Below are 18861 nucleotides of genomic sequence, written 5' to 3'. Positions count from 1 at the left end.
TTTGAATCTTTTTTTCCACGAGGTACGATTTTGAGTCCTAGTTGTTTCAGGAAAGTCTCGTTCTGAGGTGTTAACACTTTGCGAAGTGGTTTCAAACTGACGCTTTTTTGACATTTTGGGTAATTTATAAAACTTTTGTTCCTCCTCCCTCTTTACTGTTGTATACAATACCCATCACAGTGTTTTAACGTGTAGCCGTATAGTTATAACTTCTCCACAAAAGTTGACTAAATCATCGTCTTGATCGATTATGCGCAGCTGTATATTGTGTATTGTCTTTACGGCTAACGGAAGATAAATGACGTGTGTTGGCAATTCCACAATCTTATATCCTGGTGGAACAAGGGGGAAAAATTCGTGTATTGTGTGACTTATTCTGCCATTGATTAATGCACCTGTTGTTATATTACATTCCACTCGCAAACCATTCACTTTGAGAATAGCGACTGGTAAATCTGAAGTATGAGTAATGTTTGCCTTCAGAATGCGTGGTGTAAATCCCAGGAGACGTCCAATTGAATCCTTGTGTTGAAAATTTATTTCACGGTTGCAATGAATTTCACTGCGTAAAGTATTGTTGTTTGGTCTAATCTGTATGTCAATACCAGCACGTGCTGCTATCTTTTGCACGTAGTTGTTAATATCCTCAATTTCACATCTACCCGTAGGTAAATTCACAACTGTATTTCCAATGTAGAATTTATTGTTCTTTCCTTCTTCAATGTTGGGTATTGCATTAAATGTGAGCAACTCCACGAGACCAAGTGCATAACTTTTGAATGAAGAGAGTTCTATTGGAGGAAAGTACACGGCTTCCAGTACAGAAGTGTTACCAGAAAGCGTTAGAGTAAAAGATTCATCCATGATGAGCTTGCACTCTCTACTGACTCAACTTTCTGAGTCACTGACTTATATAGAGTACTGTAACGATTTTACATGAGAAGAATTTAAATATTAGTTTAGAAAATTAGACAGGCAAAGATTTATTATTAACTTTAAAAATTCGCGAATTATATTAATGTAAAGCAAATGAAATAGAAATAAAACACTGAATTACTCCGTAATTAGACACATATATTGACCAAGTAAATTTCGATTGAACAGATATTTCGTATATATATAAAATGATCGCACTTAAATCAATTACGGAACGAAACGCGACTCGCACTCTTGCACACTTCGTAATAAAAACAATAACGAGACGCGTCAACAAAAGTCGAATAATAAATACATGTTATTCGAAATAAATAATATGACAAACAATTGAATATATAATGCGTAGGCAACACAAATAATTTAAATAAAACCGTCGAACCCGAAATGCAAATATGAATGGATCAAGATGAGTTCGACGGATGGTCAAATTGAGAAGATGAGTAAAAAGGAAAATGATAAAATAAACAAATAAAATAAAACTTATCCAGTTGGCGATTGTGAGTCTGGCGATGGAAAAGGGTAGCGTCGGTGTGGAATTCGGTCCGAGGAGGTCCGGATACTGCTGACGGTGCACTCGTCAATAATTTGGTCTCTTTATGCTTTCAGCAAAATCGTAATTATCTCCGGGGCAGGTTCCTCTCTCGTCAAATTCGGCCCAATATTCGAGGGAATGCTTCCTCGTGGGATTTCCCCTAAATCCAAAATTCCGCACGCCTTGTCCCCAAATACCACTCGTATAATGCGCCACACTATTTTTATAAAAACAATAATTTAATCTCCAAATAAAACGATACATACCAAAAACTTTACTCTTCCTTTTTTTACAAAACATGATTTTACTGAAGTGAAATTTAACAAAGAATTGAACTGAATAATTAATACCTTCGTGCTGTCGGCGACACGCGAAAATGTGGCTTTTCAAAATTGATTGCAATTTTCCACCGGACTGGAATAAGTGAGGACAAGACGTGCTCGTGGTTCCCTTTTATTAATTGACCCACGCGAACTCCCCCCCAGGGAAATCTTCCCCACCGTCCAGCAGTATTCCGGCCTAATCGTGCCTCTTGGCGCTCTTTCGCCGAAATTCATCGAATTTCCACGAAAGAGCCCACGTTAGTGGTACCGACCCCCCCAGACTGCACAATTGCTCAAAGCGCGAATATTCAAAAACATTTTGATCCTTTCAGTACATTTTTAGTTTTATTTTCAAGTTGTCCACATAGGAATTTCAAACACAAGTGTCCACATTTAACACTGTCATAGTCTTGATATCTTTCATGATTGTATTGTATTTTGCTTCCAGAACCAAGATATTTTACCAGATCCGTAGGTGGTCGAAGATTTCCAAAACTGTCAAAGTACAAGACAGTGTTGCCCAACTTTTTATATGCAACCTAATGTGTTTCAGGACCAGCTTTATCATCATGATTCACCATAGCCGTTTCTCTGTATAATGGTCCAGATAAAGGTAGTTCATTACGCATGAAATCACCACGAAAGTGAGGAATTTTCACTGTTTTGGCGTATTCGTACAAATTAGCGTCTGTGAGTGCACGACGTGGTAATTTTACGAGCTTTTTTTTTGTCACTTGTTTTACACGAATTCCCTTTCCACTATGATACGGTTTCAAATGTAAACCTAAACCTTTTCTATAAGGTTTTAGGTGTAAGCCTTTCCCTAAGGCTATAGCTTCTATTGTTTTGTTATGTCGTTGTGCCTCTTGAAGTTGCTGTTTGGCTGAATTTGCATCACCTACAGCCTTTGCTATTCCAGCTGCTCCACCAGATAAAGCTCCAAGTGCACTAAGGCCAGCAAAGACAGGTATCAGAGGTAAGAAACCACCCAATTTTGAAGGTATAGGTAGAATGCGTGGTTGATGAACATTTTCTTTTCCACCAGCAGATTTAACGAAATCCTGTGCACTCTGAAGTGCCGATTGAATAGCCGTTTTTGCATCTCCTCTAGAAATCATCTTTTTCTTGGCTGCAACAACAACCTTTCTCAAGGTCACTCTGTTGCTTTTGGGTTTTGTTAAAGTCTTTCGCTTCTTCTTTTTCTTGTTTCGCTTCCTTGCCTTTAGACCCATCCCTAATTTTGATTTAGCCTTCATTACGTTTGTTATTGCCAAGGCTGCTGCCTTTTCACTGAACTGAGCGTCTTTGGCAAAAACACGTTGCCACGCTTTATCAGCCAAAACTTTATCAGCAGAATTTCTTGCCGCTATGTTCTCCCGATTTTGTGAATAGGCAATGTCGTGTTCCTTGCACGCTGCGTCTAGTGGATTAATACCGGGATCACCGCGCGCAAGACGTTTGGCAAGTTTTGTTCCTGGTCCGCAGTATTGATACCCAGGTAAATGCAATTCAAACGGTAAATTGTTTATAATCTTATTGACAAGACCTCTACCGCACTGACGACGTTTACGACGATGCAGAGCAGCTCTTTGTTTTCTGCAGTGTATAATCATTCCGCACTGTATGGAGGTATGCAGATAACTGATGGAGAGTCTATTTAAGTGCTGTATTTATACGTTTTCAGGCAGTAACAGTCAAGATGCGGTTCAAGACACAACAGGTTAAGCTGCCTGTTGTAAATTTGGATAATATCATTCAGCATGAGTCTGTTAAGAGAAAACGTCACAGCAACTTACTCCCCAACAGCATTCGTGCTGTCTTTTGTGGACCATCTAATTGTGGTAAAACAAATGCTCTGCTTGCCCTCATTTTACACCCGAATGGTTTGCGTTTTGACAACGTTTACATTTACTCGAAATCTCTAAAGCAACCAAAATATAAATTTCTAGAGAGAATTTTAAAAGCTGTAAAAGGTGTAGAGTACTACCCGTTTAGCGAACATGAAGAAGTAATATTACCGAGTGAAGCTCGACAAAATTCAATTATTGTCTTTGATGATGTTGCCTGTAAAAAGCAAGACAACATTAAAGCTTTTTTCTGTATGGGTAGACATGGTCACGTAGACAGTTTTTACTTGTGTCAATCGTATGCACGTATTCCTAAGCATCTAGTTCGTGATAATGTAAACTTGCTAGTGCTTTTTCGCCAGGATGAAAAAAACCTGAAACACGTTTATGATGATCATGTAAATACCGATATGTCATACACACAATTTCGTGAATTATGTGCAGCTTGTTGGAATCTCGACAAACATGGATTTCTTGTTATTGATAAAGACAGTGATATAAATGAGGGCAGATACAGAAAAGGTTTTGACTGCTTTATTGGTCTATAAATACGAGTAATATGCATCGTATTGCGTTAGTACTGACCTTGACAGCACAATGTCAGCATTTCAAAAAGAAAAGAAGGTCCTTTATCAAATTGCCAAAGCCAGCAAGGCGATGCGACGTAAACATCGAACGCTCAAGCTGGGCAAAGAAGCTGCTGAACAAACTTTAAGTACAACATTTAAAACGATAGTTGTGCCACTACAAAAACTTGTTGAAATGTCACATAATCCAACGCGAGTAAAAGCAGAACCTACAAAACATGAAGTTAAAAAAGAAGAAGAAGAGGATAATGCTTCCTTTGCAACTGCTACGGATGAGGAAGAAGATGAAACTCTGCTTGACACTCATGATGCAACAGCATCAACGCCAAAAAGTCCTGAAACTTATGATTACTTAACAAATAAATTTCTCAGAATGTTGCAACAAAATCGCAAACAATTCTTGGATATGACTTACGGCGTTCGAAAACTCGATAATGGTACACTGATGATTGGTGATACACCTATTCATTTTGAGGGACAGTATATTGACGTTGGTGGTAAACGTTACCCTAAAACTGTTGGTCTAATGGAACTGCTGTTTCGACAAACTCCTGATGAGTCATTAATAAGTGATGCTGATCTCAACACATACAAGGAGATTTTAATTGACACCAATGCACACAAGAAAAATTACAGTCCCAATGGTCCGACTCATACCAGCAGGAGTCTCAAGTATAAAAATTTTATTGCCAAATTTATACCTACATCTCGCAGACGGTCCTCAACCAGTGGCGGTACATTACCCAAGTTTATGACAAATAGAAAAAATGTCAACACTGACTACGTCTACTGGGATGATCCGAATGAGCTGGTAGACCGACTTCGTCTACTACTTGCATCTCAAGCAGCTGGAAATCCTAGTCACAACAATGAAATAATTTCCATCATTGAAGAACTTCGTGAATCAGGAATCATATATTAATCGTGATTGTTATCAATATTGTTCAGTTTAAAAATGAGTCTTGACGTGTTTGGACGCCATTTGGAAAGAGCAACATCAACAACTATAGCCAGCCGTGGACCACCTGGTGTAGGATTCAAAGTCAACGTGGATGGTAACTACGACATAGAAGACAAAAGAATTTGCAACGTTGCTGCGGCTCTAGCCGAAGACGACGCAGTGACATTGAAACTGACACGGCATATGATAGAGAACGAAGTACTTCTACTGTATCAAGTCACATCTTCACAGAGGAAAGAGATTGATGACACTAACCTATTACTAAAAATTCATGAAGACTCTGTTAATGCAAGATTAATTAACCTGGAACGTGAAATAAATCAAGATTTATCATATCGAAACGCTGAAATTCTTAAAGAATTGGATACTCGTTTAAGCGTTTTGGAAAATGAACGACAAAAAGTTGTCAGTAGTGATGGAACTTCACAAACCGGCTAGAAAAAACTATCCACGTCGCCGTGTGCAAATGCGTGGTATTGATGAGACTTGGCAGGCAGATTTAGTGGAAATGATACCTTATGCCAAAGGAAACAAAGGCTACAAGTACTTGCTTACAGTAGTCGATACATTTTCAAAATATGCATGGGCCGTTCCTGTTAAAAGTAAAAGTGCCAAAGATGTTACTGCAGCAATGGAATCCATACTTGAGAAAGGACGTGTTCCAAAAAATTTACACACCGATCAAGGAAAAGAATTTTACAATACAACTTTCAAAAGTCTAATGTCACGTCACGGCATTCACTTGTATTCAACACATAGTAATCTAAAAGCATCTATTGTTGAACGTTTTAATCGTACCCTTAAAAACAAGATGTGGCCACAATTTAATCTAAGGGGAACCTACAAGTGGATAGACATTTTACCGCAACTTGTCTCGCAGTACAACGGAACAATACATCGAACAATTGGTATGAAACCAAAAGACGTCCTGCTGCTGATGTAGAGGACCTCAAGCGGCGTTTTATTGCACTACGAAAAATACCCCTGAAACATCCAAAGTTAAATGTGGGTGACAAAGTTCGTGTCAGCAAGTTTAAGCACACATTCGAGAAAGGATACACTCCCAACTGGACGACAGAAATATTTACTGTGGATCGTGTTATGCCTACAACTCCAGTCACTTACAAGATAAAGGATTATCAAAATGAACCCATTGCTGGAGGCTTTTATGAATTTGAATTACTCAAAGTTAAACATCCAGATATTTATTTAGTAGAAAAAGTATTGAAAAGACGCGGTAATCAACTTTATGTTAAATGGTTAGGATTTGATAATACGCACAATAGTTGGATAGATAATACAGATTTGTAATCAACGTTAAATCAACATTATAGCAACGTTAAAGCAACTTTGAATCAATGTTACATCAACGTTAAATCATTTTATGAATATATATATATATATATATATATATATTTAAAATTGTATTATGGTACTAGGTATAAGGTTTTTAATGAATAAAATAAAATGTTATAAATATAAGATATTTACATTAGGCGTTTATTTATTTAACAGTTTATATTACAAAAAGAAAACACTTCTCCCTCTCTCTCATTCTTCCACATCATTTTCTCTCTCTATTTCTCTTATTCTATAATGTCCCCATGCAAGGGTATCAGTTGTATTTGGTAGTAAGCAACGCTTATCGTCATATGGACTAAGAGCAAGTTTTGTTTGTCGAATTGTTTCTACATTGTGTAATCGTGACCGGATAAGATGTTGCATTCGCGTTTGTTTACTGTTTTCTCGAAGACATTGTTTGAAATCGTTGAAAGTAATAGTTTTCTTTATAATATTTGATTTTAATCCCTTTGCTTTTTTAACATGATCGATACCATTCACGCGTACACTGTACATTTTACTCCGCAGGCCAACAAACTCGGTTATGATTTTACCGCTACATTCATCTTTCATAAGACCTAACACTTTTTTGTTGACCTGTGGCATTCCGTACACATTGTCTATAGGGTAATCGAAGGTGTCAAATTTGTCGATGTCCTGCTTCATGATTTCGTAAACGTCATTACATTTTAATTCATAGATGAAACTATCGGTATCCGTGTACAATAATTTACAATTTTCACCATACTTTTGTTGCATATAGTCATAATGAAATTCATACATAAGTATTTTAGACACAACAAGTACAGTAAGACCAACGTAGATTGGTTTGTTAAACAAAACTTCCAATCTTCTCAGTTCAACAGCAATAAGATTTTCGCTAAAAATCGATCGACTTTGGAAATTTGCTTTAACTATCAAAGCTTCAGCTCCATACCTACCCTCCCATTTCGTTACGAGTTTAACATTGACATATTTTCGGACATTTTCCATCGTTTTACCGTAAACCGCATTATTCATTAATTTGAATAAATTTTTCTCAAAATCATTTTGTGCGTTTGCTCTAAGAGTAGTATTGAAGTCGATATAATTCTTAAGCCATGTTGATTGCTTAAATCTCAATACTCGATGTATCGACTGCAACACTAACCCGTTTGTTAGAGCCTGTTTGAGAGCACGATAATGAAGAACGTATTTTCGCTTTGGTGAGAGGGTGGTAAGAAGCTTTACTTGACTTGATCCGGGTGGACTTGCATGTTCTGGACAAAATGGAAGATCATTATGCTGATCGTGGAGCTCTTGTGGGTATTCTAAGTCGACTTCAAGGATGTAGCCGTATGATGAATCATCCGGAATATTAAAATCAAAGTTATTGTCAACATTAGACACCCACTTGAATTCTCCGTAGGGTAAGGATTCTCCCATTGCCCAGCCATACAAGTTATTTTCATCCAAGTACAGAATGTAGACGCTCTCCTCACTTTTGTTGTATGTTGTCATATATTTGTTATTGGCGGATGAGTAGCGGTTAGAGCACTGACTCACACCACCTCGTTTGCCTTGTTCAATCATTAACAGCATATCAACGTCAGTGAGGAGTTCTAGTCGTACATTTGTATACTTGAGCATAGCGTCCCACGTCAAGCCTGGTGTTGTATAGTAGTGCGCAGGATCTAATTCATAAACACAACACTGATCGCGAAAACTCTCAAAAACGTCAGCAAGAAGCAAAACATCAGATTTCAAGTACAGTTTTACATAGTCACCTAACGTTGGACACGCAAATGCTGACCATACGTTTTGCGCATGTTTATAGTCATCGTCAGTAATCGTTGAGTCGTTCAATGTGCTGTAAAATTCTTCTTTCGTTGGTAGTTGTGTTTTGCTAAGTTTTTCTTTTTTATCCAGATATTCATAAGGCATAACTCCTTTTCGCGTTAACAAACTAATTTTTCTTTTTCTACACCAGAAAACTCTGCATTTACACACGGGTACTCAGTGAGATACGATGCTAACTTCTCTAGGGATGCAGCAAGAAACCTGAATGAATCTATAAACCGGAATTTAATCCTCGTATCTTTAACATATTTCGTAAAAGAAATGTATTTTTCCTTATTCAAAGCTAGAACTTTAACTTTTCCATCGAATTGTGTTGCTACATCCCTAATGGTGAAATGAGCATCGCATCCACTCAGGTTATGAAAAACTACTGGTACCACACTACAATCTTGATAATTGAGGTTGCAATGCTCGTGTTCAGCCCCACGATATTTTCCAGTCAGGTGACAGTGATCGCGTACCTTCCTCTGACGCGGACTGAGAGGCTTCTTACAAATATGACAAACTGTTGCACTTACAAAATCTTCTTTTTCTGCAACTGTTAGTTGATACATAGCCACTGGAATTGATAGAATCTGTTCAAACTCTAACGCTATTCGCTGCAACTCCAGGGCAAACCATTTTGCTGGATCAACATTCTCAGGACAAGAATTATAAAATGATAGGGTGCTATTAAAACTACACTTCAAGTAATAGCCAATATCAAACACTTGATGCTCTTGAATAACTTCAGTGTTGGACTGATTTGAATTCTGATCTTGTGTGACAGGCTTCAGAAGAGATTCACAGTCCGCGTAAACTATAAAGGGCACTTTTTCACAATTTTTAAAGTTGGTAAATTCGACAAAGTTTTTTCCAGGTTGAGGAAGAACAATTTTACATTCGTTTATTTTTACACAATCTTCCATGTGAGTTGATAACTTTTCCTCTTGTGAAAAATAATGTAGACACCGATCACAAATATATGCCCTACTTTTTTTCTTAGACAATTGACTACTTACTAAGCGTGACAGATCCTTAATCCACACATAATGAAAGTTTTGGTTTGCAAAAGATTGATTTTGATCATCTTCTTCAACTTCTTCATCACTACTGTCATCGTTCCAGTAGCATTCTTCCACTCGCAGCAAATTGACATGCTGATTCTTATTATTAGATGTTAAATGCAACGGGTTAATAGAGAACATTTCTTTCTTTAAAATAAGACCGTATACATTTATTGAGATGTCATTTTGATTTTCAAATTTCTTAATTTAATGTATTCCAACTGGAAATGTGATATCATTAAAATTAAGTGTATCTTGAAATGGTCTATAGTTGGAAACACGATATGTATGTCTGTGATGAGTAACAGGATGTAGTGCTGATAAAATGGCCCACTTGAAGCATTGATTGTCCTGGTTCTTTACATTGATGCATGCTTTTTTACTCTCAATATACTTGGGTAACTTGATATAAGAACTACCCCTCATTGGATTCAGTTTGTTAATATTAACATCTAATTTAACAATTGAGTGCAGCGTCCATCCTGAGTCTTTCTCTTCAAATTCCTCTGTTTCTTTAACAATGGGGTTCTTAACATGAGCATCAAATATTGTTTTCAGGTTAGATGATGCATAAATCTCTTGATTTTTAGATTTAAAGGTAAACTCTTCAACCCGATCTTCTTGATTATTTTCAACAGGCTTTCGAAATTTTGCCGTGAGTACGGTATTGACTTTGAGTGTTTTATGTTCACGCAATAGCTTTCCAATGTAGTCTGTAAAGAGTACAGCGACATCTACGAAAAAAGCCCTGACATCCTTGTGTTTAAGGTTGATGATGGTGGATGTTCTCACTCGGTTTCCAAACGCATTATCTAGATCAACCCACTGTACACGTTGGATTATGTCTTCTTCTGGGTTTGCAATCCTTCTCTGTTTTGATGGAATTCCACTTCCTTGTTTCAAGAGTTGCTCAAATTGCAGTTTAAAATAAATTAAATTACCAATAATATTAAGACATTAACGTCTCTGACCATTACTCAGTGGAGGTTGTCGGTAAAGCTCCCTCCGCACCGTCCTCAGACACCTCGACCACACATTCATCCATTTATTGATCTGATCTAAGGGTGCATAACCCAATGACAGCATCAACTTAAAGGCAATCTCAATGTTAGAAAGGAGATTCTTACATTCTTTAAGTATCATTTTGCAGTAGTTCCTTAGGGTTCACTGGGACATAAGAGTTCACTAGATCTTGAGGAAGGGCACATGGACTTTACAGTTCACTAGGTTATTCGGGGTACACTAGGACTTTACAGTTCACTAGATTAGTACACTATGACTTTATAGTTCACTAGGTTTTTGGGTACACTTGGACTTTACAGTTCACTAGATTTTTCCGGTACACTAACACTTCAGGAATTCACTAAATATATATACACAATGGCTCAGAAAACTACACTGATCATAGGCCGCTCGACACCTTCTTATATACCCACTTTATGTACCTAACCTTACTTACCCATGCTTTTCTAGAATTCTCCATGACAACCGAAAACCATAGTACTCTACAATTGTTGCTTCTAGAACTCTCCATGGCAACCGAGAACCTTCTAGAACTTTTTTTCCACGTCGGTAAAACAGGAATTTAAGATTTTTTTCATTTTTACAATATAGAGTACACTATATAGGGAATTAGGGATTCAAAAACGAGGAGTGGATTTTCAAATTTTTTTTCAATTTCAGTCGGTAAAACAGGTAGGGATGTATTTAAAACAACAACAAAAATAGTACTCCACAATTTTAGCTTCTAGAACTCTCCATGGCAACCGAGAACCTTCTAGAACTTTTTTTCCACGTCGGTAAAACAGGAATTTTACGATTTTTTTCATTTTTACAATATAGAGTACACTATATAGGGTATCAGGGATTCAAAAACGAGGAGTGGATTTTCAAATTTTTTTTCAATTTCAGTCGGTAAAACAGGTAGGGATGTATTTAAAACAAAAAAAAATAGTACTCAACAATTTTAGCTTCTAGAACTCTCCATGGCAACCGAGAACCTTCTAGAACTTTTTTTCCACGTCGGTAAAACAGGGACCACCCAAGTGATAGTAATTTAGCACGGACTCAAACCCGCGAAATGTACATTACCGACTGCGGTCGGTAGGTGGCTCAAGAGAACCATCCAGAACATTCTAGAACTTTTTTTCCACGTCGGTAAAACAGGGACCACCCAACTGATGGTAACTTAGCACGGACTCAAACCCGCGAAATCTACCTTACCGACTGAGGTCGGTAGGTGGCTCAGAACTCGCCTAGCTATACTACTAATACAATTTCATTGATCTTTCATTGAATAGTATACGTGTATATACTATGTGCTATATTGCACAACAGGTACATATTTAGGCAGGTTATTTATGAAATCAAATCTAAAAATGTAAGAAATTTATTTTTTATTATTTAAAATACATTTTTAATGCAAATTAATTTTATTAAAACTTCATTTTTATGGTAATTTTTAAGATACAAACTGACGTTTCTTATAAAAATTATTATTTAACTATAGAAACTAAAATACATATTTTATAAAAAACATTTTGTGCATTACTATAAAAATTAATAAAAATTGTTTAATGTAATTTTTCATAATTTTTAATAGAAATTTCTACATTTATCTGCAAGAAATGTATAGAGGTACCGTGTACCTTGTCCGCCTTTTAAGGGTGATGAAACTTTGTTTATTATTTCCGAATAAATAAGGTACATTATAAATAATATTAAAAAATTTTGTATGGATAAATTTGAGATGTCAAGAAACCTTGGATCGCACAGTGGTCTGAGAGACCAGGTTTTATGCGAAAAAGGGTAATTTTAAAATTGTAATAAATTAACCGAAATAAGTGGATTCTCAGTCACAAATGCCCAATAAATTCAGAACTGATCAGCATATTGTAACCGTTATAAAGTGACAGTTTTCTTTACAATTTTTTTATTCAAGCAGTAAATTTTAACAATGTTTAACGGTTTGTTTTTAGTTTTTACACTTAAAAAAAGATTATTTCATAAAAGTTTTCACAAAAAAAATTTATTGATAAGATATCAACACCTTTATAACATAACTTATTTTTTGAATACATTTTTTTCAAAAGGGTATAAAAAAAGTATGTCCGAATATGGTCGTAATTTTTTTTCTACACATAGTGCAAAGTGTCTTTTAATGATCTACGCTTAGAATAGCTGCGCACACTTGCGCCAAAAAAATGGCGGCCATTTTTGTTTCACTACTCCGACTACAACAGTGGTTTAAAATGACAATAAGTAGATTATAACATTTAGTATTATTTTTATTCATGGTATATTTGACATCATGTGATATGTAAGGTTTCAAAAATCTGAAGTCAATTTTCGAAATTTAAAAATTGTTGAATTTTTATGAAATTTGGTATTTACAGGTTTTTCACATTATTGTTTACGAATCCAAAAGAAGGAAAAAAACTTTTAATAATTTATTAGATTTTAGATCTAAAAAATATATTTTTATTTCTACAAATAAGTCTATAAGCCTATTGCTAAGTCAAAAGTCATCTGTTCCCGTAGAAAGTGATTTATATGAGTAAAAAAAAATTATTTATCACTTTATTCAGTTTTTTATTTAATGAATAATATTTTAAATTCCTTTTTTAAATCAAAATTTATTTGAAATAAACAAGTTTTTTTTAAACAACTTATTTTAATAAATAAAAGTACAGTTACAGTGACAAGTGTCAACTGTCAAAGTTTAAAGTTCACATCAAATTCGTGCTCAGCTAGTCTCAAAATCTAATTTCTGTCATTTTTGTAAAAATTCTCCAACTTTTGGTAAAATTGACAGTTACTTTGACAGCTCTCAACTGTCAAATTTTAAATTTGACTTAAAATTCGTGTTTAGTTAGCCTCAAAACCTTTAGGGTAACATGTTTGTTAAGATTTTTCAATTTTTAGTATAATTGACATTTATTTTGATAGCTGTCAACTGTCAAAATGTAAATTTTATATCATATTCGGATTTAGAATGACGAAAATGCGAATATCCTAAAGTTCAGTTGTAATCGGAGTAGTCTTTCTAATTTTTCGCGTAAAATAGGGTCTTTCTGATTACTGTGTGTCGATACGATTTTAAAAATTATAAAAAAAATCAATATGAAAATGCAAAAGGTACCTGGGTACGTCGTCAGTCCCATAAAGGTTAATTGAGCAATTCCACGTGAGTTTGAGGGGTCTATCCTCCGATTCCTTCTATACTACGTTTTTGGGTAAAGGTTATGGGTCTAATTGAATAAAAACAATTTTGAAAAAAAATATTTATTATTTTTCGAGATATTTGCATTAAATAATTAGTGCAACTCTTTTTTTAATTATTCATAACTTTTTCCTATTTTTTGGTCTTTCTCTAAATAGCATTTTAGAATTAATTTTCTATTCTTAATAATACTTAATATTCTTTTCTTGACACAGAATTAGATGATCTTCCAAACAAAAAGAAATTAACTGTTTATCGTCACTCTTTCAAATGTTATTAATTATTTAAATAATTATTATTATTAATTATTAATTTAAAATCCGTTCATCCGAAATAGTTCATATAGGGCTCGTTGGATGCAGATTTTTATAAGCATTAAAATGGCGTTTTTTAAATTATTATAATTTTATTTGTTCGTAAAATATTTCATTTTTTATTCATTTTTGTTAATTAATTAATTATTATATCAAAAACAAAAAATAGGGTACTCGCCAAATTTGGCACATGTCTTTGGCTCATATTAAGGAATGTTCATGAATTTTTTCAGTTTAAACGGAGCTCGATAACAAGTTTAAAAATTAAAAACAAATTTAATTTTTTAAATAAATGAATTAAAAAAATTTAATTTTTTTTCTAAAACTTTAATATTTTCTGATCAAAAAACGTATAAGAAACTTTTTGCTAGAACTAAAAGTGAAAAAGTTATGAATAATTGAAAAAAAAGTTGCACTAATTATTTAATGCAAATATCTCGAAAAATAATAAATATTTTTTTTCAAAATTTTTTTTTACTCCATTAGACCCATAACCTCTACCCAAAAACGTAGTATAGAAGGAATCGGAGGATAGACCCCTCAATCTCACGTGGAATTGCTCAATTAACAAATTGTCAAATTCATTATTTCCGAGACGGAGTAAAATACCCCCATCAAATTTTTATATCAATTAAATTATATCAATATTACAATAGTGCGAAACCCCAAATATTTTTAAGCTTCCAGAAAAAAATTACAAGCTTCAAAAAATAGTGAAATTTTTTTTCTGGAAAAATTTTTAAATTAGAATTAATATCTAAAAATAAAATAATTATATACTTAATAATTTTATCATTTTTTGATAAAGAATAAATTTATTTATTTTTTTAGTAAATAATAATATCTAAGTTTTAGAGTTTTAGAGTTTTTGAATAATAATGTTTCCAAAAAAAGTGGAACATTTAAGGTTACGAAATCACGTCGCGAACCTGCTACTTTTAATAAATTATAATTTAAAACGAAATTATTGTGAAAAATGAATTTAGAAATTCACCTAGTTTCACATATATTAAAACTAAATTTTTTAAAAATATGACAACAACCACTCTTAGATGATTTTCAGTGGTTCGATCCACTAGTATTTGTTTGTCAAAAACAAAATGTTAATAAGAAGTTTTAAAAAATTCAATTTAATTTTGAAATATTTAAAAATTGTTTAGAAAAAAATAATAGGATATTGATTATATTAATAATAATTAACTTGAATTTTTCTTGAATTTTATCCGTGAGATTTAGTGGACTCCCTGTATTAATTTTTACTAATTACTTTTTCTGGTAAAAGTAATTAGAAATTTTCTAGTTAGATGCATCTAATAACTTCAACCAAATTTTTTTATTTATAGTGTAAATTATATAAAACAGATGATAAATAAGATGTACTAAATATTCAACACTGTAAAATAATTATTTTGATTTATTAAGAAGATAAGGTTCATGGACGCAATATAATAAAAATCGATTAATTTAATTAAGTTCTTAATAAGGAACCACATAAAGTCGATAAAGATTTTAACTAGGTTCTAAATAGGTTTTTTTTATGACATAATAGGTCTATAAGGAATTGAAACAGGACTTTGTGAATCAACAGATTTTCGACTCGGCCTGCTTTTAATCTGCAAAGTAATATAACGTTTTTAACATGAACAGTAAAAATCAATACGTTTGCAATTCTTTCAAAAGATTACCACACTTTGATTAAATAAACTAATTAAATCGTCCGTTGAAAGTAAAAAGATTATATTGGTTGTTAATTTTAATGAAATTAATTAACATTTTTTAAGTGTGAAGAACTGTGTGTCATTCATAATTAAGTATTGTGTTAAAAGACAGAAAACTAGAATAGAGAGTAATAAAGAAATGTTTTTCTATAACACAGGCCTGCAAAATTTCACATCAGGGGTTAGAACCACGTCTCAGTGACTTTTCTTAAACATTTTTTTTATTACAAAATTTATTTTATTTACTTCATACTTTTTATACCTAAAAGAGTCGATTTTAAACTATTGTAAAAAATTTTATTCCTTATTTATTATGGATTATCTTGCTGTCATGGCCGCCTGAAAATACCCCTACTTGCGATTGGCGGACACGATATCTCCAATTCAGGTCATCGAAAAATAAAATTTTTGATCGTTTCTTGAAAAGTAAGTTTGTCACTATCGTCGGAACTACAATCAACTATTTTCAATAAAAAAAACAAAATGGCGGACTTTTTTCAGCTTGTTTTTTCAATTTAAATTGTTTTAAAAATGGTTAAATATTAATAAAAAATTTTAATTGTAGTTCCGATGAAAGCGGTATATATGTACAATAAGCTATAAAACCATTTTAGCTTAATCGGTGCAATAGTTTTTTTTAGGATGTCCGCCAGGTCAATAAATGTTGTTTGGTGAGAAAGCGAATTTACGAAAACACGTCTTTTGTCAAGAAAATACCACTTCACGCGTCAGGATATATTATATACATGTATATATGCTTTCATATACATATTTATATACATATATACACGATACATTCCAGGTCAACACGGACAGAGCTCTAAACAAAAATTGCTTAGATGGATTTAAACGTTCTAGCGCTTAAAAGATTTCTACGTTCATGTACTGTATGAAGCCGTTGGGCGTTATTCAAAATTTTTTATCTTTAATGCCAATAGAGCTGTTGAAAGTTAAAAAATTCAAAATTTTCAAAATACTTTTATGAATTAAAAGCTAAAAACCAGGTAAATAATTCTGAAAATCATTCTATAACAGTTTTTAGGATCGCTGATTATATATCTAAAGTTTTTTTCAAAAATTCAAAATAGCTGATCCAATATGGCGGACAGAAGTTAAAAAAGTAGAAAGAATTGTTTTTTGCGGGAAACATATAATTCGACTTTTTGAGGTTGCTGATGACGAATCTGAAGTTATTTTTTAGAAATTCAAAACGGAGGATCCAAAATGGCGGACGAAAAATTTAAAAAATCATCCGATTCGGTTAAAATTTCTTACTTGGGGTTTTTTGGGGTCTATCAGTGATCCTAAAAACTTTTATAGAATGATTTTTAGAATTATTTACCCAACGGCTTCTTACAGTACATGAACTTAGAAATCTTTTAAGCGCTAGAACTTTTAAATCCATCTAAGCAATTTTTGTTTAGGGCTCTGTCCGTGTTGACGTGGAATGTCCAATGTATACTTTTATATGGGGTAAAATTCCTGTAGCGTACTAAGTGAAAAAAAAGTTGATCGGATCGGGCTGTAACCTGCACATAGAGGTAAGTACTTTAACCACGATGTATTGTTAGGATTTTTCAAAAACTGTAGGAAAGGGAGGAGATTGAATTTTTTTGAAAAATTTAAATAGTGAATATTTGAAGACTTATAAATTTTAAACAGAAAGATGAAAAAAAATTTGACCTATATGTTTTTGAAAGGTTTTTATTGTGTCCTTTCAAATAGTGCAAAATTTTTTCAAAAAATTCAAAATTTCACCATTTTTTTGAAAATCAAAAAATTTTTTGACTTTTTTTTTAAGTTCAGTCTTTATTTTTATTTACTTTTTTTAGAAAGTTTAAAACGTATACCTACTTTCAACACAAAAAATATGGAAATGTCCGTTTCCGTCGTCTTCTATATATTAATTAATTAATTAATGTTTATAACAAATGAAATATTTTACAAACAAATAAAGTTACCGTAATTCTGAACTTAGTAATTGAAAGTTAACGTAATTGCGCATCCAACGAGCCCTATAAAAAGTATTTTGGATAAGTAGTTTGTTAATAAACTAAATAAATCTATTTATCCAAAATACTTCACATAGGGCTCGTTGGATGCGAAATTATGTTAACTTTCAATTGCTAACTTCAGAATTACGGTAACTTTATTTGTTTGTAAAATATTTCATTTGTTATAAACATTAATTAATTAATTAATATCTCGAAAACAAAAAAAAATGTTATACTAGTTTTTTTTGGTATTGAATCTATATATCTTAAGCTTCATTTTGAGGCTAAAAAAAATAAAAAAAGTGTCCTTTTAAAAAAAACACTCAAAAATATTTTTGATTTTCAAAAAAGGGGGAAATTTTGAATTAAAAAAAAAAATTTTTTACCATTAAAAAGAGCAGAAAAATACCTTTCGAAAACATGAAAGTCAAATTTTTTTTCAATTATTCATGTAGAAGTTACGATTGTTTAAAAAATCCACTGTTCACATTTGACGAGAAATTTGAACCCCCTCCCCCCTCAACAGTTTCGCATAAAACTTAATAATAATTTTTGGGTGAAGTACTCACCCATAGTACTAAAGTTTGTGCAAATTTCAGCCCGATCCGAAAACCTGCAATTTTAAAGTTGGATCACTTCAGGAATTTTGCCATATATATATATATATATATATATATATATAAGCATACATTGGGCACGCGAAGAGTACACTTTGTGGGCGCGTGACTTTTACATTGTACCCTGTTTTTCGATATGTTACCGAAGTTTGCATCCAAAATATTAGTTTCCATAGCATTTTTATATATATCTACTACAAGAATCTGCAGTTTTTAGAAAACCGATTTTTTTAAAAAAAGATGTGGTACTAACCCCTTCAGTTTGTTACAAAAAAAAGGAAAGGTGATTCTTGTAGGTTTTTTAATAGATTTAATTATGGTAAAAATTTTAAATACTTTTTTGTTTCAAGCATAAAAGTAAACTTTTAAGAGCATAATTGACACTATTTTAAAGCATAATTGCAATTTTTTGGGAGCATAAATCGTCTTTGTCAAAAGCATAAAGCTCCTGTCTTTAAATTATATTTATTAGCAATTAAAAAAAAACAATAATTTTTAAACTTAGATTGTTTAAATGGAAGGTTATATAAACATCTTACAGCAGCAAAATTCAAATACTAGAAATAAATTTTTTCATTTGTTAT

The 18861-nt window shown here is 33.0% G+C and overlaps 1 protein-coding gene across 1 annotated transcript; it reads right to left on the bottom strand.

Annotated features, from left to right (window-relative positions):
• Positions 1-6737: 6737 nt before the first annotated feature.
• Positions 6738-8450, bottom strand: LOC127282278 (uncharacterized). Its single transcript, XM_051306452.1, has one exon. It carries the CDS (start codon positions 8448-8450, stop codon positions 6738-6740), a length of 1713 nt encoding a protein of 570 aa, XP_051162409.1.
• Positions 8451-18861: the final 10411 nt, after the last annotated feature.

Source organism: Leptopilina boulardi, unplaced genomic scaffold (genome assembly GCF_019393585.1).
Source record: "Leptopilina boulardi isolate dan_hultmark-lab unplaced genomic scaffold, ZJU_Lbou_2.1 LbouV2_292, whole genome shotgun sequence".
NCBI lineage: Eukaryota > Metazoa > Arthropoda > Insecta > Hymenoptera > Figitidae > Leptopilina > Leptopilina boulardi.
Note: the sequence above shows the minus strand (reverse complement) of the source record. Positions and strands in the feature narration are given on the sequence as shown.

Bases quoted from the DNA above. Each gene is read 5' to 3' on its own strand.
- LOC127282278 (XM_051306452.1), bottom strand. From the start codon at position 8,450: ATGCCTTATGAATATCTGGATAAAAAAGAAAAACTTAGCAAAACACAA.